Source organism: Camelus dromedarius, chromosome 9, assembly GCF_036321535.1.
Source record: "Camelus dromedarius isolate mCamDro1 chromosome 9, mCamDro1.pat, whole genome shotgun sequence".
Taxonomy (NCBI): Eukaryota; Metazoa; Chordata; class Mammalia; order Artiodactyla; family Camelidae; genus Camelus; species Camelus dromedarius.
This window is the reverse complement of record NC_087444.1, coordinates 67,695,883-67,722,498: the sequence shown is the minus strand read 5'-3', so window position 1 is coordinate 67,722,498 and position 26,616 is coordinate 67,695,883. Positions and strand designations below refer to the sequence as shown.

The window sequence follows — 26,616 nt, the reverse complement described above, 5'->3', positions numbered from 1 at the left end:
TAGGTAGTGGGGAGAAACACGGAGCAGAATGACGAATTGATTCATTGATTTATCCAACAAATAATTGTTGAGCTCCTGCTATTATTCAGGCCGTGTTCTAGGCACTGGGGAGACAGCAGTGGATGGAACAACAATCCCCACCTCACAGAGCTGATATTCGAATGAGTGGAGGCAGACAATAAATCAAATAACTAAATAGGTCTACAACATGATGACAAACTATGGTAAGTATTGGGAGAAAAGAAAGCTCTTAAGAGGACAGATAGTTTACAGAGGTGCTATTTGAGCTGAGATTGTCTCCGAGGAGGTGACATTTATTCAGAAACCTGAATAAAGTGAGGGATGGAGCCAAGCAGGTGTCTGGGGGCGGAGCATTCTAGGCATTGAGAACAAAGGTCCTATGGCTGAAATGGGAACTGGAATGTTCCAGGAACAGGGAGGGAGGAGGCCACTGTGGCTGAAGCAAAGTTAGCCAAGGGAAAGAAAGAAGATAAGGTCAGAAATGGGATGGGGATTGGAGATGGGTTTGAGTAGGGCCTTGAGGGCACAGTGAGAACTTCAAATTTTATTCTAAGTGTGAAAAAAGCCATTGGAGGTTTTAAGCCAGAAAGCGTTGTGATGTTTTAGATAGCTCACTCTAGCTGCCTTGGAGAGAACAGATATAGCTGTCCAGGGGGCAGATGATGGTGGGCAGTACCAGGATGGAGGCCGTGAAGGGAGAAGGGTGAGTGAATTCTGGATCTATTCTGTGAATATAGAGATAACAGGGTTTGCTGATGGACTTGGGGTGCGTGTGAAAAAGGACCGTCAAGGATGATTGATTGCACTTAGAACAAAATTCATTTTGTTTATAATGCCCTACAAGGCCCAACATGATCTGGATCCCTGCTCTCCCTCAGCCTTGTATCCCCCTCACTCACTCACTCTGCTTCAACTACGCTAGCTTTCTTACTGATTTTTGACCTTGCCAAGCTCTTCTCCCCCTCCCCTCCTATCACATGCTTGGCAATTCCTCAGGCCTCAGTTCAAATGTCACCTCAGAGAATCCACTTTCTCTATGGCACTTATCACTCTCTAAAAGGATCTTGTCTATTTGCTTGTTTATCATCTGTTTTTCTCCACCAAAATGTTAGCTCCTTGAGGGCAACGACTTTGTCTGTTGGTCACGCTGAATCCCCAGTGCCTAGAAGAATGCCTGGCAGGCACTTAAGTAAGTGAACAAAGGCTTGATTAACCCCTGTGCTTGTTTACAGGCTGGCTTACACAGAAGAGACACCCAGACAAGGAGGCATGGACAAGAATACCCGACAGATCTTGGGGTCATACACATACCCTGGGGAGACCCAGAAGCCAGAGATAATCTGCTCCTCCGCCCACGGTGCCTGGAGGATGAAGAGCCCCAGCTGGGAATGGAGCACCCCCAGGGAGGAGGAAAGGATGCTCTGGAGCGAGCCCAGCCCCGCCCTGTATCCTCAGTAGCCAATGGGCGCGCGATCCTCCCGACGCCCCCTGGGACGTGTAGTCCGGACAGGGGCACCCTCGGGCGCCGCCGCGCGCCCCTAGACTCCACGTCCCGTCGTGCGCCGGGAGGTGCAGGGATTGGCCGAGCCCCGCCCCCGGCCCGCCCCGCTCTGCTCGCGCCGCAGCCCCAAGAATGAATGAAATCGTAGCGCGCTGGGCGGCAGAGCGGGCGGCGCAGGCCGGGCTGGGCCCGCGCGCGGCGGCAGCGGCGCCCCGGGCCGGAGGCGGCCCAGTCGAGCGGGCCATGGCCACCGCCATTCAGAACCCGCTCAAGTCGTGAGTGTCCCCGCCGTCCACGTCCCTCCATCCCGCCCCTTACCCGAGCCCTTCCCCCGCCCTCGCTGGGGAGGGGGACGCAGGGGACCGATGGTAGTTGAATGGGGGCCCCCAGTGAGGGCCCCCGCCCCTGGGGGCCCGCCACCCCCTGTCACCCCCTGGGGTTGGGGGCGGGAGCCCCTCCAGGGTCGCGGGGGCGCCTCTTCTTTGTCGCTGTCAGTGAAGGAATGTGGCGCGGGCTGGGGGGTGGCGGAGGCCGTTTCCCCACCCAGAGTGGGGGTAGGGGCTTCCCTCTCCTCCTCCTCCCTCTCTCTTCCTCCGAGTCTCTGGGGGCGCTGGGCCTGCCCCTGCATGGGGTTGCGAGCACAAACGCCTAAGTCCAGACCTCAGTTTCCAGGGTCTCCACCATCCTTTCCTCTCACATCAAAGCACCTTCCTCTCTTTCCTCCTCTTTCTCTGGGGACCTCGGTCGCGGGGTGGGAGCTGAGACGTCGGGGGTCCCGGGTTCGATCCCTGCTGTCTCCCCGTTTTCCTTTCTGGGTCTTCAGGACCTTAAGTCCAGACGCCCGGGTCAGCATAGATCGTGGGATCCCTCCCGCTCCCCTGCTCATACACATCTAAGGAAAGCATCTCCCATCCCCTTGGGGACCATATGCCTCGGGAGATGGTGCTGGGAGCGCCCTCAGTCTCCGGGGATTCCCTCCCTTTCTCCCAGTCTGCTTGCCTCCTCTGAGCGTTAGCTTCCTCCTGGGCCCAGTGGCTGGGATTCTGGTCACCTGGGTTCAAACCTAGCTCTCTCCTAGTCCTCCCATCGCCTAACAATCCCTTGCTCTCTCCACTTCTCTTCTTCCCTCTCTTTCTATCTCTCTCGCTCCTTCTTCGGGATCCCGAACTCCTGGGTCCCAGCACTCCCCACCCCCTTCCTCAGGCGGTGACAGCGGGCTGGGAGTGACAGGCGTGCGACCGCTCCCGCCCTCCTTCCCTGGCTGGCGTGCGCGGCACTCCCCTCCCCCTCCTCCCCGGCCTGGGTTGGGATTTGGGGGGAGAAGGAGGGGGGCGAACGCCGGCGGCGCCTCACAAAGGGGCCGGGGCGACCTACCCCACCCTTCCCCCAACCCCTTGCATTCGCCGCCTTGACCTTGAGCAACGTGTGCTGGGGTAGGGGGTGGGATGGGGAGAGGGGCCCGGGAGCGCCCCTCCCCTCGCCGACCCTGCCTTCCAGAAGGCCTGTGCCAGGCAGCTGGACCTAAGGCCCCTAGCTTCTTCTGGTTTCTGGTGAGAAGTTGGGGGAGGAGGGGGGCGGGGGTTATAGGCACACGCCTACACGTGTGGCTTTGCGTGAGCGAAGAGGGCTTGGAGGGCGTGTATGGGGCTGGGGTCTGTATGAGACAGTGAGTAACGGTGACACCTTCTGCTCTCCTCTCCCTCTAAGTGTCCCACACAGACGTGTCTCGCCTAGGAGAGACACCCCCAAAGTGCCTGGGACAGGCTTCCAGTGCAGATTGGTGGATCTATAGGCATCCAGGCCTCCTCACTCTGACCCGGGCCCAGACCTTTTGGCGGAGGTGTGGGGCAGCCATTGCAGGGCCTTGGAGGCATGGGTGTGGGCAAGCCAGCACCCTTCTTTGCTCCTACCTTAAGCGGGGTCTGCAGGGGCAAGAGCAGGGACGCGCTCCTGAGACAATGTGAGAGTCAAATCCTCTGGGGAGTGGGAGGCAGAGGGTGCAGCCCTGAGGACTGCCTGCCTTCAAACCCCAACTTGTGCCTCTAATCCGTGCCCCTCTCTCACCTCAGTGTTACCACCTGTGAGTGGGGGAATCCTATTACCTCATGGGGCTGTTGTGCTGTTTGTAAAGCGCTTAGTACAGAGCCTGACCTGACTAAATGCAGTGATTATTAGTAGTAGCAATATATTGGTTTCACGTTGTGGCCCAGTTTCCACGCTGGGCTCTGCGCTGGGGGATAGGAGGATTATTTGGGTGGGAGGCTCCAGTGTGGGAGAGGTGTCTGTGAAGGGGTAAGGAAAGGAAGAGAGGCCCCTCTCCAAGTGTCAGCTTGTGTCTGTGGGTCAAATCTTGCTGGTGGACCAGGGCCTCCAGGGAGGTGATGGGTCTACTTCAGGCTCCAACCTGATCAAACTGATGCAAGGGTTCTGGGGTGGGGCAGGGGTGAGCTGGGGTGTCTGAGGCTAGGAGTGTGGGGAGCAGGTGTCAGGGTGGATTGGGGTATCTGTGAGGGTGGTGAGAGAGGAAAGTGGTAAGGACATTCTGTGAGATGAGCTGGCAGGTCAGGTGGAGGAGGGCAGAGCTAACTCTGGAGGAGACACGGGGTGGCCACTACAGGGACTTGGAGGCCAGAGTGAGCATGAGGATGGCAGCATCCCCGACTTACTCCCCTTGCCACCTGCTCTAGGTTGGATGTGAAGTAGAGACCCACTCCCTCTTGTTGACGTTGGGGGAGAGGGTGATTGTGGAAGGGATATAGACTAGAGGTGTGTGTGTGTGTGTTTAGAAGTGACCATGGGTGTGGAAAATCTTGAGGGGGGTCTCTCTCACCAGGGGGTAGGGAGGGGGCATCCAGTGACAGAAGTGAAGGCTCCAATTCCTCTTCTGTCTGCTGGAGAGCCCCCTGGTGGACAAGGACACTTATGGGGTGTTTTCATCCACTTGGGGGCTCAAACCTGAACATGAACTTTGGACGGGGGTGGGTGGGGTGGGGGTTGTTCCAGGTGTGTGTGTAGGCCTGGGCATGTGTTGTGACTCAGTAGGTCAGCTCACTCTCTGGGGATCCCTTTGGTAGAGTCAATGTGGGTGACAATGGGAGAAAGAAGGAGGTGACCCATTTGAGTACAGACATCTGGATGAGTGAGTCCGCTTAGTCCTACCTTCAAACAGCCACCAGCGGCTGAGGGCGTGTAAATTCCCCTCTAATCTGGAAAAGACCCCAGAGGGTCTTTATGAGGATCAAATGAGTTAACCCCCGTTAAAGAACTGTGCCTGGCACATGGTGACTCAGTATTTTCATTAGTCAATAAGTATTTATTGAGCATCTATTATGTGCCCAGCACTATTCTTTCTAATAACAGTTAGCTGTCACCATTTTGCATCTCAGTACACATCAGGTCCTCTTTGTGGAAAGAATGAGTTTATTGAACACCTACTATCTGCCAAGTAACTTTTAAAACACTTTATGCATACTTCCTCATTTAATCCTCCCAATACTCGAATGAAGTATCATCCTAATTTTACAGATGAGGAAACTGAGGCCCAGAAAGTTTAAGTCATTTGCCCAAGGTCACATGGCCACCAAGGAGCAGAGCCAGGATTTGAACCCAGGAGGCGTGGCTATAGCTCCTAACTGGCACGGATGCTGTCAGGCCTGGAAGGGGTGGAGCAGGGCAGGCTCACTGTGAGAGCGACAGCCCCAAGGGGGACCCGAGAAGGTTCTCTGAAGCTAGAAGGCACTGGGGGGAGGGGGCGGTGTCAGTGAGTCACGCGTTGGTGGGACTTTTGTGTGGGCACCTGTAAGGTGTCTCTAAGTCTCTTAGCACTGAAGTGAGTGTAAATGTATGTGAGTCTGTGCGAAGGTGTGGGACAGGGAGTGTGCGTGCGTCTGCGTGGGAGCTGTGAGGATACATGTGAATGTGTGTGTAAGCTGCCGTGGGTGGGTGTGTGCGAGTCCAGGTGTACATGTGTGAGTGTAGGCCCAAGTGTGAGACTCAGAGGTGTGCATGAGTGAGCGTGCGTGAGTGGCTGTGCGTGCCCCAGGCCCTACCTCTGACCCCTTTCCCCGAGGGGTCCGGCCAGCCCCAGGCCTGGAACTACCACTCCCAGCATGGCTCGCGCGGGCCCGCCCCGCCGTCCTGATTGGCGGTGGCCCCGGCGCTCCCGCCCCCCGGGAATGAATGGATGGGCGGCCTCAGCGCCCGCCCGAGCGCTGGGAGGACCAGCCCGGCGGGGACCTGCTGGGGGCAGGACCCGGGGAGCAAGATGGCCACGGTCATCCCCGGCCCCCTGAGGTGCTGCGGGCCGGCGGGAGGCGGGGGAGGGCGCTCAGGCGGGTCCTTGCGGGCGTGTGTGTGTGGCGGCTGGGGGTGGGGCCGATGGGGTGTCTGGGGGGCTGTCACCGTGGGCCGGGCTGCACGGGGTTGCGAGTGTGTGTGACTATGGGTATCTGGCAAGAACTGTGTTCGACGCGCTGCTCCAGGGAGGAGTGGAGAGTATGGGGAACTCGGAGTCCTCTTCGGGTCCTCTTCGGAAAAGGGGGTCATGTCCCGCCCTGCGACCCCCGGAGTTGGGGAGAAGGTGAAATGGCCTGGGGGCGCAGGGGCCTCGGTAAACTTGAGTGAAGCCTGTATTACCTTTGTCTTGGGATGTGGAGTCTGTGTCACTTGTTTGGGTCCTGGTTTTGGGTTTTTTGCTTTTTTTTTTTTTTTTTTTTTGGATATGTGTGGATATGTGTTTAATTTCTTTTATTCCACACTAGGTATCTTTGGATATTTGGGTCTTTGAGTGTGTGTGCATGTCCTTTGAAACTGTACATCATTTGTGTTCTGTGTCTTTGGATATGTAGGTATGCATGTATTTTTGTGCAAATTTTTGTGTGAATATGAGTGGATTTGCCTGTTTCTATGTTGTGTATGTGTGTATCTTTGTGTGTTTGAATATGTGGTATTTTAGATGTTGGCTTCTATATTGTGTATCTTTGTGTGTGTCTCCTGTGTTAATCTATGATTTCTTTGTATACTGTATCTGGATAGTGTGTGTGTGTGAGATTTGTGTTCTGCCTTTGGATATATGTGTAAGTGTTTATGTGGGTAGTTTATTTTAACATTTTTTCTCTTTTAACATTTGTGTATCTGTGTGTATCTTTGGACGCGTAAGTGTGTGTAGTGTGTGATCTGTTTGCACGTTGTGTGTCTTTGTTGGGTGATTGTATATTTACGCATGGAAATGTGTGTGATCTGTCTGTTTCTACATTATGGGACTTGAGATATTTGTGTTTTTCAGTAGATATTTGTGTGTGCACATATGTGAGATGTGTCAGTTTCTCCTTTGTGAGTCTTGGGATATGTCTCTCTTTGTGTGTGAATCCAGTGCAACTATGTGCCATTCGTTTGAGTTGTGGATTTGGATATGAGCCTGTACGGATGGGTCTCGGTGTATTTTTGTCTGTTTCTATATTGTGTGTATCCACTCGTTGTTGGCTCGAGGCCTGCTTAAGCCCCAGGTTGGGGGTTCCTGGGTCCAGGGGCGACTGGAGGGGAGAAGCGAGGTTGGAGGAGTCGGCCCACCCATTCCCGACGGGCGGGCTGGGGGAGGGGTGCTGGGCGACCGGGTGCGCCTGCCCTTGCTGACAGCTGCCCGCCCGCTCACCCGCCCCTCGCAGCCTAGGCGAGGACTTCTACCGCGAGGCCATCGAGCACTGCCGCAGCTACAACGCGCGCCTGTGCGCCGAGCGCAGCCTGCGCCTGCCCTTCCTTGACTCGCAGACCGGCGTGGCCCAGAACAACTGCTACATCTGGATGGAGAAGACCCACCGCGGGCCGGGTACCTGCAGGGAGGGCGGGGGTGGGGCGGCGCGGCGGCTTCGCGGCCGCATTCTTACCCGACTTCTCACTCCAGGTTTGGCCCCGGGACAGATCTATACGTACCCCGCCCGCTGCTGGAGAAAGAAACGGAGACTCAACATCCTGGAGGACCCCAGACTCCGGCCCTGCGAGTACAAGATCGGTGGGTGGAGCTTCGTCCTCCATCGGTGCCCCCAGCACAGGCCGTGGAGTGTGTGGTGCTGCTGGTGTGCGTCTGAGCATCTGCCTTTATGTCCCTCCTAGCCAGTGTCTGAGTGGCTGGCTGTGTGTCTGCCCCCGTGTGTCTGGGTGTAGTCCAAAGATTCTCCAAGGTTTCCTTGAGTGACCGAACTTTGGGCTGTATCTTCTCCTCCTTGGGCCCAGGTGAATTCCAGGAGAGTGGTATCTGTCATGTGTCTAGGTTTACCCAGTCTTTGTATCCCTTTCCTTTGAGCTGGGATGTATCAGAGTGTCTGCCTATATTTCTTCCTGTGGGTGCCTGAGTGTCTCTGGGTGTGTCAGAGTGTCCGGTTGTAACTCCTTCCGTTTGTCATAGAGTGGATTTCAGTGTCTGTGTCTCTTGTCAGGTGTTTCTAAGTATATTAGAAGGTTTACTTCCTCTTGGGTGTGTCTGGTCTATCAGAGTGTGCAGCTGTTCCTGAGTGTGGGTGGATCAGGGTGTCCGGCTGTCTCTTTCTTTGAGGGCCAGATGCTTCAGAATGTCGGGGAGAATCTCTTCCTCGAGTGTCTGGTATATGAGGTGTGTTTCGACCCATGTGTGCTGCTCTAACCAAGAGTCTGGCCTTATCACTTCTTGAGTGTGTCCAGTACTATCAGAGTCACTGGCTGTTTCCCTTCCCTTGTCTGGGTATATCCAAGAATCTGTGTGGGTCCACCTGGCTGTGTCTGCTGGGGTGTGTCTGCTTCAGAGGGACTGTCTGTATCCCCTGTGTATATGTGTATCCATCTGAGTGGTTCTCTCTAGGTGTGTCTGTATCTTCTCTAAGTGTGTTCAGGTGTATGGTGGGGTCTGGCTGTGTCTTTCCCATGTGGATCTGGGTGTTTCTGATGGTCTAATAGTCTCTTTCTGAGTGTCTCTGGGTGTATCCAAGGGTCTGGCTGTGTCTCCTCCATGTGTCTGGGTCTGTCTCTTTGTCTAGCTGTCTCAGATGATCTGCCTGTATCTTCCCTGCCTATGTCCGTGTGTATCCTGTTTGAGTGTCTGTTCTCTCCAGATGTAAGTAAGGATCTGGAGGGGGCGGGGCGCGGGTCTCCTACATGTATCTAGGTATATATGAAGGTCTGGCCTTGTCTCCCCCTGAGTGTGTCCAAGTGGCTCTGAGGGTCTGGCTCTGCCTTCCCCAAGGTCTGGGCATCTTTTCCAGGATGTGTGGTTGAATCTTTGAGTTTGTTGCTGGTTGAGGTTGGGAAATCCTCTTCCCTCCAGCACAGAGCATGGTTCCCCAATCTGGGCAGTTTGAAGAGTCCTCCAGGGATGACTTCTCTGCCTGACCCCTTCCCCCATCACGGCCTTGTCCCCAGACTGTGAAGTGCCCTTGAAGAAGGAGGGCGGCCTTCCGGAAGGGCCAGTCCTTGAGGCTCTACTGTGCGCAGAGACAGGGGAGAAGAAGATTGAACTAAAGGAGGAGGAGACCATTATGGACTGTCAGGTAGGACCACCCCCGGGGGCTGCAGCTGCCCTCTCCCTGCAGCCTCCTGCCCTGGTCCACCCTGTTCCCATCCTGAAATCTCCCCTGGCACCCTAGGGCCTTTGGGCAGCCTAAGGCTCCATCCTTCTGCACCTCATCTCTTTTTGGAAGACCTCCTGATTTGCCCTGCCACCCCTAATCTCCACTCTGCCCCCAAACCCCCTACAAAGCAGAAAAGTGCCCCTATTTTCTTGACCTCAGTCTGCCTTCTCTTGATGCCCAGAAACAGCAGCTGCTGGAGTTTCCACATGATCTCGAAGTGGAAGACTTGGAGGATGACATTCCCAGGAGGAAGAACAGGGCCAAAGGAAAGGTATCACTCCTGAGTTTCTCCTCATCACTCCTCTCGTCAGTGCAGACCCACTGATTGGGTATGCACCACGTTCAGTCCCTGCCCCAGTGTGACCTCATTTAATCCCAGGGCAGCCTGAAGGGGTAGGGGATTTTTATGCCCATTTTACAGATGAGGCAGTTGAGGCTCAGGTATATTAAACCATTTGCAAAACAGAGATTGTACAGTGGGTTACGACAGTCTTCACACCTGGGCCATGGATGAGGAAAGTGAATCTCGGAGAGGTCAAGGGAGTTTCTCTAGGCCCACAGCTAGAAAGTGGCAGAGCTGCAATTTGACTTACAGGCCCAAGTGATAAAAATTCTTTTAGTTCCTTCCCTTTCTTAGCCCCTCACTCCTGACTCTTCCCCCAGGCATATGGCATCGGAGGTCTCCGGAAACGCCAGGACACCGCTTCCCTGGAGGACCGAGACAAGCCGTATGTCTGTGATAGTGAGTCCTTCTGAAGAGGGGGGAAGAGAGAGAGAAGGGGGCCCATAGACCTCTCCCCTCCTGGCCCCCTCCCTCCTGTGCTGGATCCTGGTGGGGGGATGCTTAGGCCTCTGGCAGAGTGGGGAGGTGTGATCCTGGAGGCCAGGGTGGAGGCAGCATGGGCTGGGAGGGCTGACTGGCCCTCCCTGCTCACTCTCCAGTCTGTGGGAAACGGTATAAGAACCGGCCAGGGCTCAGCTACCACTACACCCACACCCACCTGGCTGAGGAGGAGGGGGAGGAGAACGCCGAACGCCACGCCCTACCCTTCCACCGGAAAAACAACCATAAACGTGAGCAGGCGGGCAGGGAGTGGGGTGGTGAGGGGCCCTAGGAGTGGGGGCTAAGGAGCCTGGGAGGGAGGGGGGCACGTTAGACATTTCTGGAAAATCTCCAGCTCAGCGGTCCCCTCCCCCCACCAACCAAGGGGATGCTGGCTCTGGGGTTGCCATGGCAACCAACCATCTCTCTCTCTCTCTCTCTCTCTCTCTCTCTCTCTCTCTCTCTCTCTCTCTCCCTCGCTCCCGGCCGGGCGTAATATTTCTGGGTCTGATTTATTGTTTCAATTAGAGCTTGGGGAGGGGGGTGATAGATGACTCCCCTCTCTCCCTGCCTCCCTTTCTCCCTTCTCTAAGCTTTGGCTGAGGGGCAGGGTCCATGGCCTGGGAACCCTTGGCTTCTACCCATGCCAATCCCATGCCAACCCAGACAGCTGAGGGATTGGGGGAGGCTGTGGGGAGCCTCTGCCAGTGGAGAAACCATCTCCCTACCCACCCCTTGGTGGAAGAGGGCAGTCTCTTTATCCCATTCCCACTACACACCCAGGCACCTCTGTGTTCAGAATTTTCCTTCTGAGTGTCTGTTTCCATACCCGATCTTGGCCAGTGGTATCTACCTAATTTTTATTTAGACAGGGCTTCATTGGGGGTGGCAGTGTGGTAGAAGTGTGTATGAGTGGGGAAGCTGGGGGCTCTTCCTAAAGCTGTATCTGCCAAGTTTTCACCTAATAAAGAGGACATATCAGTTGTGCTCAAAGAGTTGGTGGGTTCCTGATGAGAATTATTTGGGTTCCTCCTACTCTCTTTTGCTACTGCCCACATTTTGGGGTAGCTACTCCCTCTCCCCACCCCCTCCACACCTGGACAAGGGGTCCACCCCTGGGGCTGAGACTGGGGGCAGGGTGGAGACCTGCCTATGGTGAGAGCCTTGCCTATGGTGAGAGCCCCTCTCTCTGTCCCCCACTCCCAGAATTTTACAAAGAATTGGCCTGGGTCCCTGAGGCACAGAGGAAACACACAGGTAGGGACGCCTCCCTCCGCCCCTACCTCCACAGCAGCCTTTGACTGAGTACCCTGCCTGCCCACGCCAACCCCCGCCTACTGTCTTGCAGCCAAGAAGGCTCCTGATGGTACTGTCATCCCCAATGGCTACTGTGACTTCTGTCTGGGTGGCTCCAAGAAGACGGGGTGTCCCGAGGACCTCATCTCCTGTGCCGACTGTGGGCGATCAGGTGATGCCTCCACCTGAAGTTTCTGGGGGCCACGGTGGAGAGGATTCCTGGAACCCAGATGTGGAGGATAGGAAGCAGAGGAGTGAGGACTGATGGGGATGCAGAGCATCCCAGGGGACTGAGGATAACCAGACTCAACCGCTGAGTATTGTGGGAAACTGAGTGGGGTCAGGGAGGCTCTGGGAATAATGGGATGTGGTTGGCATGGCATTTCGGGTACTGACATGTGCTTATCACATAGTGGGGACCAGTGAGAGATGGTTGCTAAGACATTGTGCGTAGTGGGTTGTGATAGTGAGTAATAGATTGCCGCTGCCTGGGTGCTGTGGATAACGGTGCTGGCCATGGAGTTGTGGTTAATAGAATGTGGTTTCCCAACGTAGACTTGTGGGCAGTAGACTGTGGTCACCTCAGCATGATGGCTAATGAATTGTGGTTGTCACGGTATTATGTGTAGTGAAACACCGTTGTCATGGAGATTGGGTGTAGCGGAAGGGAGCCCTACTGGCCTGGGGTAATGGCTGGGCGTCTGCACTGGGTGGTGGGCTGACCAGTAGGGTTGGCGCATTGTGCAAACCTGTTGGTAACTGTGGTTGCTGGGGCAGCATGTGTAATAGGCTTGGGTTGCAGGGGGGTGCGGGGACCCCTCGGTGGAAAGTGGCCACCATGGCATCATGGCTGGGAGTCTGTGGTTGCCACGTTACTGCGGTTAACAGAACCGGTTGGCCATTCTGCTGTGGGTAATGGAATGTGGCTGCCTCAGCAAAGCGGTTAACAGAATGTGGCTGCCCGGTGTTGTGGGTGGTAGAAAGTGGTTGCCACAGCACTGTGGGTAATGGAATGCGGTTGCCATGGTGTTCTGGGGAGCAGAGTGCGGTTGCCATGGTGGCTGGGCAGGAGACTGGTGGCCACGGCAGCGCTGCCTGCGGGACGGGTGCTGGGCACTGTGGGCTGGGCAGGGTCAGGCCATGGGCCACAGCAGCTCAGAGGCCTTGTGAGCCAGGGATGGGGGGCTGCGCAGTTTCTTCCCCAGGGGTCAGTAGCCACCAGGGGCACGAAGACCCCTAACCGCATCCCTGCCCCTCGGCCCCCAGGACACCCCTCGTGTTTACAGTTCACGGTGAACATGACGGCGGCCGTGCGGACCTACCGCTGGCAGTGCATCGAGTGCAAGTCCTGCAGCCTGTGTGGCACCTCGGAGAACGACGTGAGTGCCCTCCCCCTCCCTGGGACACGCCCCTAGGTGGATGCCCCACCTGGCACCTCCGCCTTTGCCAGTTGGGCCTAAAGTCTTTCCCTGGAGCCCCTCCCCCCCCGCCCCGTGAACACTAGTCCCTTGTACAGTTAGTATTGCTCGTGTCCATTAACTGAGCCCGGCACTTAATGCTCTTCACTCTCTGGCTCCTCCTGACTGCTCTGAGGTAGGCGCTCTTGTTCCCACTTCACAGAGTAGAAACTGAACTCAGAGAGGGGGATAGACTTGCCTGAGGCCACCCAACTAGGAAAATGGCACAGCTGGGACCCAGACCCATGTTCACTGCTACCAGGCCATCACAGTGTCATTTTAAGGGTCCCACAGAATCTTATTAAACCCAAACTACAAACTGCAAACTGACAGTCTCTCAGGGGGGTTTTGCTCAGCCCAGCAGAGTTTTGCAAAGATGACCTTCTCCGAGCCCTTTGTCTTTGGAAGGGACCACCGCCCCTAGCCCCTTTGACCTGGCCCCTGCCCCCGCCCCCCACCCCGGTTTCTGGTGCCCATGCCCCCAGGGTGCCAGCTGGGCGGGTCTCACCCCCCAGGACCAGCTGCTGTTTTGTGACGACTGCGATCGGGGTTACCACATGTACTGCCTGAGTCCCCCCATGGCCGAGCCCCCGGAAGGTGAGAGGAGAGGAGGGTATGACACAGGGGTGGGGGGTGTTGGAAACTGGTCTTCCTGCTGCAGAAGATTGTGGCCACGGGTGGGAGGGGGTTGAAGCAGCCCTCCCCAGACCTGGGCCTAACTCTCTGTCCCCCGGCCGCCCCACAGGGAGCTGGAGTTGTCACCTCTGTCTTCGGCACCTGAAGGAGAAGGCCTCTGCCTACATCACCCTCACCTAGGCCTGGCTCTGGCTCACCTGGACCTCTGGGGTGGTGCTTGCCTACCTGCCTCTTGGAGCTCCTCCACTCTCTCCTCATCCTTAATGCCCCACAGTGGGAGGGGCGAGGGGGAGCCCAAGAGGGGGCTGGGCCACCCCCTGCCCTCTGTGCAAGTGGAATGTTCGCCCTGTGGGTTGAGGGGCCCGGCAGGGCCCTCTCCCTTCCTCCCTCCTTCCCCACCCCTTGGCAAATGAGCACCAGGGGCTTCTGCTCCCCTCAAAGCCATACCCCGCCTCTGGGCGGGCACGAGGGGTGGTGGATGCCAGCTGGGGGCATAGACACAGCCTTTTTCTAAAGAAAAAATCAAAAAGCTAAAAAAAAAAAGAAATTAATATATACAGAGTCCTATAAGGCCTGGCTGGGTGCGGGGTTGGGGGCACTGCTGAGCGCATCTACTGGGCACCAGTCTGCCAGCTTCCCGCCTGGCGGCCCCTCCCCACCAGTCCCACCTCCCCACCCAAGGTGGGCGCCATGCCCCCGGTGCCCGGGGCAGGTGGGTGTGGTGTCCACCCCTTGACCCCTCTTGGCGCCCACCGTGGATACTGCATGATGTGAACCATGGTTCTGAACTCCGTTCCTGCTCCTTCCCTGAGAGCCCTGCCCGTGCCCACCGTGCCTGCCATGGCCGTCGCCGTCGCCGGTGGGGCAAGGCGGGCCCCTGCCCAGCGCCTGCTGGAATGAGAAGCACAGACTCTGCAAAGGACTAGATTTTCCTCCTCCTCCTGCCCCGATTCCCTACCGGCCAGGCCGGGCTGCCCCCTGCCACCCTTGCTGGCCATTTTCGGGGCAGCGAGGGGGTGTGGTTGTTTCTTGTGGTTGTGTGTGTTTGTTGTTCGGGTTTTAAAAAAAAGGGAAATTGAGACTGCAAGTGGGGGAGGTGGTGGGTTTGGGGGGGTCTCCTCCAATCCAGGCGTGCCCCTCCTTGCAAATGAGTCTCCTTTATTGCCTGCCTCTGCTGTGAATTAACTTGTTCTGTGTATTAAACTGGGCCTGACCCCTCTGCCCACGTCTGCCTCATTCTCTAGGCTGGTTTAGGGTGTCACCAAGAAGGAGAGACAGGGCCTCATTGGGGGAAAAGCAACTGAGGTTAACAGCTGGAGCTGTCCCCTACCTCCATCTCCCTCCAGCTCCCCCTGCACCCCGCCTTTCTCTGGCTTTGTCCCAGCTCCTCCCTGCCTCGCTGGAAAGGAGAAGGGGGGGATGGGGTGGAGGGGGCTCCCACCCAGCCAGCTGTGGTTGCCCTGGCAACGGACTGCTGCAGCTGCAGCGGGAAGCAGTGAGAAGGGAGGCGGGAAGCTGGGGACTGGGGGAAGGGAGGGGATGGAAAGATGAAGACTGAGCTGGCCCCTCCCCTCCTGGGGCTACGGTAGGGAGCAGGGGTGCCAGGAGCTTCATCCTCAGCCCAGACATCTCCTGGAGCTCCCTATACAGGATGTGGGGCCGAGGGCAGAGGGGGGGGGGGTAAAAAGGAGAGAAAGAGATGGGTCCAGGGCGTTAGGAGAAAGCCAGATTGGGGTGAAGTGGGGTGAGGAGTGAAAAACAGGACACAGGAGAGAGACAGATATGAGAGTCCCACATTTACAGAGAATCAGAAAAAGAGAAGCAAGCAGAAGAGGGAAAAGAAATAGATCTGGAGAGAGATGTAGATGAAGAGAGTCAGGAAATATGGGGGAAGAGGGCAGAAGAGATGGAGATTTAGTGGGAGAGGAAATCATAGTAAGAAAAAATAGCAGACACATAGGGGGAGACGGAAGAGGAAGAAACTGACAGCGATTTGGAGATAGAAGCAGAAGAGATTCCATGAGGGGAGGCAGAGAACCAGGGCAAACAACATAGGAGAGAGGAAGAGAGAATTAGAGGGGGGCACATTTGGGGAGAGGGATACAGTTAGGATCCAGGACAGGCAAAGTCCCAGGATAATGACACAGAGCTGAGACTTCAGGGGAGAGGACACAAAGAATTTAGGGAGACAATAGAAAAATCTGGTGAGAGCCAAAGGTATGAAGGGATTCAGAGCCCGGGTGAGGGGCGAGCCAGTGTTGGGGTGGGGGGACAGAGAGAGACATAGGGGAGGAAGGGGACAAGGCAGAGGACGTGGAAAACTGGGGCAAGATGGGGAAGGGACGAGCAGGGCACAGTTCGGGCAAGAGCACAGGCTGGCGTGCGCGGGTTGTAGGGTGTTGGAAGTTGGTGTGTGTCACAGGCGCCAGGAGAGGATGTGAGAACAGCTTGTTCTGCCGTTTCTGTGCTGGTGGGGGGAGGGCAGCAAGGGTTGAAGATGGGGCCTCAAGGAGGGTGGAGACAGGGAGAATGTCTGGAACACTCTAGAATTTTTAGGAGACGTGGAAATAGCTGGTCCACCTCCTCTGGAAAAAGGATATATACCCCTTTTGGAAAAAGCTTTTTTTTTTTGACAGGAGGGGAGGGTCTGGGTCAGAGAAGCATGAGGTTTGAGCTCAGAAACGGTAAACTCAGTCACAGGTAAAATGAGTTGGTGGGTTTGAAAGGCCCAGCCACGGGGTCCTGCTTCCAGGTGGAGCTGGACCTAGACTTCCCACAAGAGGCCAGACCTTGGGATTTTCACATGGAGTTCCACGTGGAATTTTGAGATTTGGAAAGTAAGTTTGACCCTGATCCTCAGGTCAAATGGCAAGTGTTTGCCAGGGCAGCTGCAGACCTGGGGCCAGGAGTTTTAAGACCCTTCCCCAGCGAGGAGAGCCCCAAGAGGAAGGCCTGGCCCAGGGCTGAGGTCCGGATGCGTCAGTATCTTTCCGAGACACCTCCACCTCCCCAGCCCCAGTCTGGAAGCAGGGGCTGCTCTCCACTCCAAACCACCAGTTAGATGACTGGCAGAGGGACGCCTACTCCCATCGAGGAGGAGGGTGTCAATGTGCCAGCGCTGGGGAGGGCGTGGCCTGGGGCACGGCCCACTGGAGGAGGCAGGGGCCCTCAGTTCTGAGTCTTGCTGCAGAGGACAGAGTCACCAAGCTCCCAATCCAGATTTCTTTCTGTACCATCTCCAGATTTTAAAAAGTTGACCATTAATTCTAAAAGTAACACAACTCTGTGGGCCAGGGCCGGCTTTCAGTCCTCCAATGTATGACTTCTGAAGTACAGCTTTCTCTTTCCAACTTAACAAATTCTTCCACTGAGTGCTGGATTTCTGTCATTTGGGTTTCGAGAAAAAGAAGTTTGTGAGGCTGATGTTCCCCGGTTCTTAGGGAAATGTGTGTGTGTGTGTGTGTGTGTGTGTGTGTGTGTGTGTGTGTGTGTGTGTGTTGGCCACGACAGTGTCTGGGACCAGGGGGACAGGAGGAGGGGCTAACGCTGGACCACACCCTCTCGTCAGGGACTCCAGGCAGCTGCTCAGCTAGTGAACACACAAGCCACTTCTATGAAACATTTATTTCCTTTGAAACCTCCAGAAACATGCCAGACAATCTCAAGACAGGGATGAGGGGCGGGGGAGACAATAAAGAATAAAAAAAATCCAAATGAAACAAATCAACATATGAAGAAAAAAAAACCCCTGCTATCTTCAGCCATCAGATAGAACACCAAACTCAAATTAAATAGATTTGCTTTGCTGAGGTCCTTAAAAAAATAACAGAAAACAAAACCAAAAATCATAATTTACACTGGTCCATGTACATGATTAGGTCCCCAAAATGATTTGAATGATCTGAAAAGATGAGGAGACAACTTAAAAAAAAGGGTGGGGGAGGGTGGGCTCCAGGTTAGGGTCTGAGGGAAGGGGGCAGGTTGGTGGTCCTGGAGAACCTTCCAAAAAGGGATCCGGGAAGAGGGGCAGAGACATCACAGTAGTTGGCCAGGGCTGAGGACACGGCAGGCCCCCTCACAGCCACCGCATCACACCACAGTGAGGAAGAGGAGATGGCGGTGGGGAGAGGGGCCAGAGGCTGATGCAGGGAGGCGCGATGAAGGTCCTTTTCTTTTGCTCCCCAAACACCTGGGTTCTGTGAGGTCCCCAGAGTCTCCCTCCCTGAGGTTTCTGGCCGCAGAGAGAAGGCGGAGAAGGTGGCAGGGTCTCTGGACAGAGCTGGCCCCAGCCGAGTGTGCTGCTCTGAGGCCCTCCCTCCCCCAGCCAACTTTGTCCCTCCAAGTCCCCCCACTGAGCTCCGGCCCACAGGGGACGCGCCTCGGTCCTCAGCTTGAGGTCGGGGGAATCCACAGATTGTGGCCACACAGGCTTGTTCTGGCGCAACTCTACATGAAAAAATAAATATATATATATATATACTTTTGTTTGTTTTTAAAGGAAAAAAAGAAACTATTTCCTGGGTGAACAGCATAGTACCACACCGGCTTGGCTGCCTGGAGAGCCGCCCCCTTATTGCCTTTAGAGAACCAGCGTCTTGTGGGGGTTCGCACAGCCAAGTGCTCCCCGGGGAGCACAGTGAGGGTGTCCGATGTCACCGCTGCGGTGGGGCCTGCGGGATGGGCCGAGAGGCTCTTGCAAAGGGAAAAAAGCAGAGAAGTGATGAAGGCTGTTTCTCTCCAGCCCCGGCCTGAGGGCTCCGTGGAGCCCCTCCTGGTGCCTGGAAGAGGCCGGGGCTGTGTGGTCGTGGTCAGGGCTGGCGGAGCCGGGGAGGAGGGGACGGCCTGGCTGGGTCAGTAGCTCGAAGGTGGAGGGGCCCAGGCCCTGAAGCCTCTGGCAGCCAAGGAACTGATAGAAAAGGCGTAGAAATGGTCCCAAGTGTGCAAATAGCTTCCCCTCAAAGAATTTGACTCTGGATGCTGGGGTTTCCTCTCTCCAGACTGGGACCCCCCCCAAGAAAATAACTGAAACTCTAAGAAAGTGCTCCTGGTTGCTTTTTGGAGGATAGGGTTGGGAGGGGACAACGTCCATGCTTTTTGGAGCCAGTGCACCAGGGACCGAGAGCCCTGGCCCGCATCCACACCGGCCCTCAGCTCTCTGGGGTGCGAGGCAATAATGGGCCATCTCCCACTGTGATTTTTCATGCAGGGGTCTTGGCCCCACAAGCCCAGATGCTGTTGTACGTGGTGAAGAAACCTGGTTTGTGAACTCCTGGAGCCATGAGGTTTGGAGACTCACTCCTGCCCTCCACCCCCTTCCTACAGCTTCCTGTAGGACCATGGCTTGGTCCTAGGAAGAGGCTAGACGGGATGGCAGGGTGGCCCCCCTGGGGGGGCGGTGTGGGCATGGCCCAGCCTCCAGGGACCACAGGTGGGCAGCTCAGAGGGAGGCCTGAGAGACTGTGTCGCCTCCTGGGGCTCAAGGACCACGAGCAGACCCCAGCTCGCAGCCCCAGGGAGGCTCCCTCAGGTCCCACTGCCACCCTGGTTTCCGTGTCCTTGGGAGGGCGGTGGGGCCCTGGCTGGATGATCTCAGTCACGCCTGCAACCAGAGGCTGGGCTGAGGGACAGGAGAGCAGGAGCCCACGGCCCGCCCAGGCGGAGGGGTGGGGCAGCGGCCTCTCCCGTCAGAGCTCCTTCTTCTCCCTGCAGAAGATCTCGGCGAACTTGCGCAGCTGCTCGCTGGCAGCCTGTGACTCCTCCTGCAGCCGCTGGTTGTTCTGCCTCAGGCTGGCCACCTCCGACTGCAGCACTGCCTTGTCCTGCTTCTCCTGTGGGGCAGGGGCTGGGCGTCAGCGGGGTGCCCTGCGAATGGCTCCCCGGGGCCTGTGTGCCCTGGCTGGGCCGTGGTGCTGTGTGCCCTGGCTGGGCCGTGGTCCAGAGCCAGGCTGCCAGCGATCAAATCCCAGCTCTGCTTCTCAACAGCTGGGTAACCTCAGGCAAGCCACTTCTACTCTGGGGCCCCAGTTTCCTCTGCTCTAAGGGGGGTGGTAGAGAGGTTTCCCTGAGGTCACACAGGTTGAGCTCTTAGAACGCAGCCTGACGCAGAGTAACCGTGTGACCAACATCACCGTATAACTGGGATCACCTCATTGCTCCCTCACAGCCACCCAGGGCCCTGGGGGCTGCTGTTACCCCCGCTTTCCCAGAAGAGGAGGCCAAGCCTCCCACAGCAAGTCGGGGGCTGGGATGTGGACACAGGGCTGCCTGTCCAGGCACCACTGCCTCCTCCGAGAAGACGCCCTCCCAGGAGAACGCAACACGCCAAGGCAGTGATCTGTGCAAGGCCACAGGGCACTAAGTTGGGGGTGGGATTTGAACCCGGGCCCCTGTGAGTCCTGGGCTTGAGACTCCCACGTTACACTCTGCCACCTTTTGGCCTTTTGCCCTAAAGTATATAAAATAACAAGTGCAACTCTCTTCCAGTCTGACTTTTCCTCACTCTTCCACACCCTGGAGGTAAGTACAAGGGACGATGTGGAATGTTGCCGTCTAGAGATCCCTCTGACCCATGGATGTTAAACATTTCTGAAGCATGACGATGCTCCAGCAAACAGTTCTGCAGTTCTTAGTTTTTCTTCAGTGGGAGTTAGCCTTTATTTATTTATTTTTTATTGAGCTTGCTTAGTTCTTCACTGGAGTTATCAGACTTCTTTTGTATGTTGTAAATACATAGATTTCTGTTCTGACTTTAACCAGCAGCAGAATATTCTGCTGCATGGGTGTCCTGTCATGTACATAACCCTTCTCTTGTGGACGGACAGCTGCACTGGCTCCAGTTTTTTATCGCCAGCAGTAGACATCCTTGCCCACAGACCTCTCAGTATCTGTGCTTGAAATTCTGCTGGACGAGTTCCCACGGTGCAACTGCTGGGTCGTATAGTTTTGATAAATATTGTCTGATTGTTTTCCAAAAAGGTTGGGCCAATTTATTCTCCCTCCAAGAATGTAAGAGAGGTTCTCTGTGTGCTTACCAGCCTTTGCTGCTGTCACCTTTTAATTAATTAATATATTTAGCATTTATTTATTTGTGTTTATGTATTTATGTATGTATTTATTATTTATTTTAGTGGAGGTACTGGGGATTGAACCTAGGACCTTGTGTATGCTAAGCATGCACTCTGCCACTGAGCTCTACCCTCCCCTCTACTGTCACTTTTTACTTTTCACTCATGACTACATTCAAAGCTGGGTGGCCTCCCCTAGACCACACGAGGTGGGGGCGGGGGCAGGTACCGCAGTTTCCCTGGCCCGAGAGGCCAGGAAGTGAAACAGGGAGGCGAGTGCCCTGAGGCAGCTGCCCGGCAGCCCTACCTTCTGCAGGTCCGTGTGCAGCTGTTTCAGCATCACTTCCAGCTGGTACACTTTGCCGGTCAGATCCAGGGGCGGCTCCTCGCTGGGAAGACAGGAGACAGGGTCAGATCAGAGGCCCACCAGACTCCAGGGAGGGCTCTTGGCCCACAGCTGGGAGGAAATTGGGGTACAGGCCCCTCTTGTCCCTGAGGGTCTGGGAAGTCCTCTCCTTGCTGGAGTCCTGAGGGAGGCTTGGAGGGGAAGCTCTGAGGGAAGCCAGCCCTCTTGCTGGCCACGCTCTACCTGGTGAGGGCACACCTGTGGATCTGGATGGGGGTTGTGGGAGCACCAGGCCCATTGAAAGCTGTGTGTGTACCTGCCCTAAAGTGTGCATTCCTCCCGAGGATGGACCACATGTGTGCCAGAAGGAGAAGCCCCTCTCAAGTGTGAGCCCACACTGAGTACCGGCAGACCCAGCTGCTGTTCTAGCTCTTGGGGCACCTAAGTGTGCAGATGAACATGGCCTGACTTGTGGACAGGAATAATGATGACACTGACTGTGATAATAGCCTGCCTGTTACCCACCCTGTACCGTGTGAGGTCTCAGCTTGACGGATCTTCCGGCTCGCTGTGGCCTGTTACCCGCTGGACAGAGGCGAAACCCAGGCTCAGGCAGAGACGCTGCACCCAGGCCCCCAGCCTGTGGCTCCTGCTCTGTGCAGATTCCCCAGCCTGGGGCCCGTCTGGCCCCTGCTGAGGAGAGCGGGCAGCACCTTCCAGCAGAAGGCTCCACTGGGTGCTGTGGGACACATACATCCGGTGGGGGTGCTGGGGAGGGAGGTGGGGGTCTCAGCCCATGGAGGAGAGAGGACTGGGCCCTCCTGCCTTTCCCATCACTTTCCTCCCTGCCTGGTCCTGCATCTTGGGGAGCTGCAGCTGCAGGGTGAGGTAGGAGGGGGTCACCAGTTCAGGGGTGAAAGGAATCCAGGAGTGTCCCTGGAGGTCACGGGTCCCGCCATTTCCACACCCACCCTGTTCCTGCCCTTGCTGTGGCACCCCATCAGTAACTGCCTCATTCTGCTAAGTAAATGGGACCACATCTTTGGTGAAGGTTGAGCTCTAAAGCCAGTGTGTGAAGCAAAAAACAAGAAGAGTCAAAATCACCATTGGAAATCACCTGAACTGCCCACAAAGTACACTGCACGACTGTTGTATGTACACCCCTACATGGTGAAGTGTGTAGATGAGTGTGAAATGCACTATTTAAATCCACAGACATGCAAACATGCCATTTCCATCCTCTCTCCCTCTCAGTCATTCTGCTTTCTGCCAAGCTAGCTCAGTCAAACATGTGGCACTAAATGTGAGATGACAAATGGGAAGTGTCTGCCTCCCTGTCTGCCTCCGCCCCAGAAGCCTTGTGAGGGCAGGGCTTCTGTCACCTCTGGGTCCCCCGACAGCCCAGCGCGGGGCCTGCCAGGGAAGAGGTGAGAGGCAGCTGTCAGGGGAACATGTGCATAATTGAGGAATCTGCAGGGGAGGAGACCCAGGAGCAGACAGCAGGGAGGCTGAAGGCTGGGAGCGGGGACTCAGAGGGGACAGATGTGAGGCAGAGAGCGGGGAATGCGGGGGACTGGCGGGGGGCAGTAGTTAGTGTTTTCCACAGTTGACAGTGAAGTGACTGTGGAAGTACTGATCACAGTGTCCAGGAGGATGGTGCCAACCCTGACTTGGTCCCTGCTGGGCCCCAGCACGTGGATTGGTCCAAAGTCTGTTAGGTGAGAGAGGTGGTCACTCCTCCAGCTACCACTGCGGGGGCAGTGGGGGTGCCCTGCACAGTGGCCTCTTGCCTGGTGACCCTCTTTCACTGCCTGCAGGGACTTGGGTTGCCAGGCCCCTGGGTGCTCCCGGGGAAGCCTCACCTCATGGTAGGGGTGGTCCTGGGGGTCGGGGGCCCCCTCTCCAGGCTCAGGTGGCTGTGGACAGGGCTGTGTGCAGGCGGGATGTCTGGGCTCAGAGCTGGGTCGTTCAGAGAGAAGAGCGAGACGGCTCTTTGCACTGCGGGAGAAAGAGGAAGGGGGTCAGCAGGGCTCCTGGCTCCTCCTCACGCCACCCCCTCTCCCCAAGTGACTAACCCCGCCCCGCAAACCTCCAGGACATTCCCAACCACACTTGGGTGAGATCACACAGGCATTTAGGATGGATTCTTGCCAGAAAACCAAGCCAATTCAGGACACAAATAACAATAACCTGTCCTGATTCCAAGCAAGCCTCCAGACCCAACGACCAGTTTACACAAAATACAAGAGAGAGAGAAAGAACTTAAATGCAGCGTGGGGAAGCAACCACCCGAACTGGGCAGAAATGACCCGGTTTCGTCCATAAATAAATGGTATGGGAAAGATGGCCAGAAGTGGATGGGGCTGACGCCGGGTGATGGGGACGTGGGGGTTCATCACACTCTAGTTCTGAGAATGTCTGTGAAATTTCAAGAGCAAAAAGAAAAGTGAAACAGAGAATATCATGTATCCTGAAGAGAGAAAAGAATCTGTGGGGTGGGGGTGGGGGGTTCCGGGGTCCCTCTCCAGACACGTGACTGGCTCTGCGGGAGGGGCCAAGTGCCTGCACTTTCAAATGGGACTGTGAGGGGATCTTTCTGAAAGGGCAAGAAGTGGGAAGAGCCTGTTGTGCCCCCAAAGCAGCTGGAGCATTGAGCCCTAGGACCGCCAGACAATGGAACATGTAGGGTGTGAACAGCCAGGAGGAGGGGCTGCGTGTGGCCCCTGTAGGGAGAGGGCCCGACCACCTGGCAAAGGCAGGCTCCCGCTCGACTCTCTATCTCTGTGCTGGATGAAGAGCACGGTGAAAGCTCAACGCCCGCCCGGAGACCCACCCACTGTTAACGTCTTGCCACACTTTCCCTCCCCCATCACGTGCGTGGGCACCTGTCCGACTACCCGGCCACTGCAGAGGAAATGGCCGGCATCCTGGTTCACCTCTGCGTACTTCACTATGAACCTCCACAAAGTAAAGGCGCGTTCCTATAGTACACAACCTCGTACTCAGGAAATTTAACATCTATAGGGTATTACTGCCTAATAGATGCTCACCTCGAAATTTCCCCAGTTCTCTGAATAACATCCTTTGTAGCTGTTATTTTCCATCTTGGATTTAGTGTTTATTCTCTTTGAAAATACTTTTATCTAAACTGTTTCAAACAGGCCCCAAAAAAGAGAAAAGAGCACCATGGGTCCTCGTGAACCCATCACCAGGTTCAACAACTTTCGGCAGACCCCAGTTCCCTCTCCTGTGCTCTCGGCTTTTTTTATTCCCCTGATCACTCCTCTCCTTTACTTTTTAAAAACAGCTTACTGTGGTTTCACTGACATACACGTGACCAACTGCACACGCTGAAAGGCATGCAGCCTGGCCAGGTGGCTCTGCGGCAGCCGAGCCTCAGTTGCCTCAACTGTAAATGGGATCCTACTACCTCCCTCAGACCAGAGACTAGAAGAGGTGATGTTTGTAAAGCAACAACCTGCTGGCTCAGAGCAGATGCTCCGTAATGTCATCGTGGCTGCAGAGTCACCTCCTTCAGGAAGTGCCACTGGGCAACCCCCTCCCCCACGGAGCTTGCCGGGCCTCAGTAGCGCTGGACCACTGCCTGGCAGCCTCCCCCCTACAGCTCTGGAGTGTGAAGCTGGGGTAGCCTTGAGGCTGGGCCTCGTATTCTCTGTCGCTCTCCCTCCCACCCTATACACCCTCACCCTGCTGGAGGCTTGACAGCCTTCACCTCGTGGCCAGAGGCCACTGCAGGATGGGATGGAAGCAACCAATGGAAGCCAACGAGGAAGGACGCTTCCTCCGGGGCCACTTGCCAGATGTGGACTGGCTCAGACGTGAAAACAAGAAAGAAGGATGTGTTCTGTATGAGTCTGGGTGAATACATTGTGCTCTGTGCCAGAGCTGTGCTGGGCACCCAGTGGTGACAGGGACAGCCCCAGGTCCTGCCAGGAGACATAACCATCATCAGAGAGCAAAGGCACAGGCAGAGGAGTCAGGGCTACGGGAACCCAGAGGAGGTGCCTGATCTGGACTAAGGGATATCAAGGAGAGCTTCCTGGAGGAGAAACAGTAAAGCTGTGGCTTATAAGATGAAAAATGAGCCAGAAGAGTATATTCGTGTCTGTCAGGGTTTGACGGGTGAGGAAACTGAGATTTAAAAGGTAAAGCCGCTTGCCAAGGTCACATGGGATGGAAATGGCAAAGACTGCCAGCTATCTCTCACAATCTGGGCAACCCCCTCAGTTGGGCAACGTGCTATTTCATGGACTCCTCCCTGTGGCCCCAGGCAGTGGGTCTAGTCACAGAGTAACTGGGGGAACCAGAGAGATGAAGACACCGGCCCAGGACTACACAGTGAGCAAGGCACAGGGCAGGATGTGAACCCTGCTCCCCCTGATTCTGGAACTGGAGCATGCTTCCCCTTCAAAGCTCCAAGGCCCTCTGTGGATCCTTCCAGAACAGAGCAGGGGGTAGGGATCTGGCGGGGTTGAGTGGGCAGCACCTACCTTCGTACGCCTTGGCTGCGTTCACCAGGCTGGACCACTCCAGGCCGGCAGCCGTGTCGGGCAGTGGCATCATCCCTGGGTCGAGGCGTCGCAGTGGCCGGTCCCGCCCATCGGCCAGTGAGAGCTCTGAGGCTGAGATGGTGGCTGGTGGGAAGAGCAGAGCCGGGAGTTCGGTGAGTGACAACGTGAGAGACAGAAAAATCAACACATTGTGTCACACTCTGAATACGATTATATAACACATACACACATTTCTACTTAAATAAATACATTATACTTATTAGATGATACTCGCCCGGGGAAAACATCCAGCAGGGTAAGGGGCTGGGGTGCCGGATACTGAAGTGGGTACACCTTGCAGGATGCTGGGGGGCCTCGCTGAGAAGACGGCTTTTGCACAAAGCTCTGAAGGAAGGGAGGGAGTGAGCAAGGCACCTGAGGGAAGAGCATTCTGGGCAGATGAGACAGTCAGTGAAAAATCCCTGAGGCGGGAAAGTGGTTTAAGCAACACCGAAGAGGCCCTTGTGGCTGTGACAGAGGGAGAGACAGAGAGCAGTGGGAGGGAAAGTCACAGAAACGAGAGGGCTGGATTGTGCGGGGCTCTGCGGGCTGTGATGAGATCTCTGCCTCCTGCCCTGACTGAGATGGAGACACCGCAGGGCTCTGAGCAGGGAGGGACATGACCTGTCGCGGGTGTGCACAGGGTCCCTCTGGCTTCGTGTGGGGCACGATCGTGTGTCTGTGTGGGCGGGGGGAGCAGGGAGCAGGGAGGCAGTGAGGAGGCTGCTGCAATGGTCCAGGAGGGAGATAATGGTGGACAGGGCCAGGTGGGGTCAACAGTATTTCCTGAGAGTGGACATGGGTGTGAGATGGAGAGAAGGGTCCAGGGTGACTTCACGATCGGGGAGCTGGCACTGAGATGGGGTGGGTGGTAGGGAAGACTGGGGGGTGGGATCAGAAAGTAGTTTCTGGAGGTGTGGAGTGTGAGATGCCTCAGACACCTGCAAGGAGACAGCGGTGCGGCACTGGCCACATGAGTCTGGAGTGGAGGGGAGGGGAGGGTGCCAGGCTGAAGCCACAACATGGGTCTTCCGTGTAAGGACGGTGTTGAGAAGGGGCAGGGTCCCTGTGGGGAGACCCGGTCGAGTCAGGCCTGACACGCTGGGCAGAGAAAGAGGCCCCTGAAGTCGCAGGTGCTGATAGTGACAGACATGAGAGTGGCGCCAGCAGTGGCATCTGCTGCACAGACAGGGTGAGTTCGCCGTGCCAGCTCACTCGGCTCACTGAGGGTGACAGGGAAGCACAGAGGTCAGGCGGTGACTCAGGCTGCTCCATGTCCCCTGGTTGCACCCCCTCGCTGGGCACC

General features: G+C 56.1%; 2 protein-coding genes across 13 annotated transcripts in view; one reads left to right on the top strand and one right to left on the bottom strand.

Annotated features, from left to right (window-relative positions):
• The first annotated feature begins 1,664 nt into the window (after positions 1-1,664).
• On the top strand, positions 1,665-13,858 carry DPF1 (double PHD fingers 1). Of its 6 annotated transcripts, none has more exons than XM_031458615.2 (12): positions 1,665-1,797; positions 7,186-7,346; positions 7,422-7,529; positions 8,909-9,036; positions 9,299-9,388; positions 9,781-9,859; positions 10,060-10,191; positions 11,147-11,197; positions 11,289-11,408; positions 12,503-12,615; positions 13,209-13,290; positions 13,439-13,858. In XM_031458615.2, the coding sequence occupies exons 1-12, from the start codon at positions 1,766-1,768 to the stop codon at positions 13,507-13,509; spliced, it is 1,167 nt and encodes a 388-aa protein (XP_031314475.1). In that variant the 5' UTR covers positions 1,665-1,765; the 3' UTR covers positions 13,510-13,858. The 6 variants fall into 6 exon arrangements, with proteins under 6 accessions (XP_031314475.1, XP_031314473.1, XP_031314476.1 ...); XM_031458613.2 differs by having other exon boundaries at positions 1,754-1,797; positions 13,179-13,290; XM_031458611.2 differs by lacking the exon at positions 1,665-1,797 and adding an exon at positions 5,723-5,815.
• Positions 13,859-16,938: 3,080 nt separating this feature from the next.
• Positions 16,939-26,616, bottom strand: part of SIPA1L3 (signal induced proliferation associated 1 like 3) — a 214,493-nt gene continuing 204,815 nt past the window's right edge. For 6 of the 7 annotated variants that reach the window (XM_064489288.1, XM_064489293.1, XM_064489292.1 and 3 more), the window contains 4 exons: positions 25,251-25,394; positions 22,602-22,737; positions 20,701-20,782; positions 16,939-19,157 (listed from right to left, as the gene is read on the bottom strand). In XM_064489288.1, the coding sequence (XP_064345358.1) occupies positions 19,014-19,157; positions 20,701-20,782; positions 22,602-22,737; positions 25,251-25,394 (506 nt within the window). In that variant the 3' untranslated portion in view covers positions 16,939-19,013. The remainder of the gene's footprint in view (positions 19,158-20,700; positions 20,783-22,601; positions 22,738-25,250; positions 25,395-26,616) is intronic. The other variant, XR_010382352.1, reaches the window with a different exon arrangement.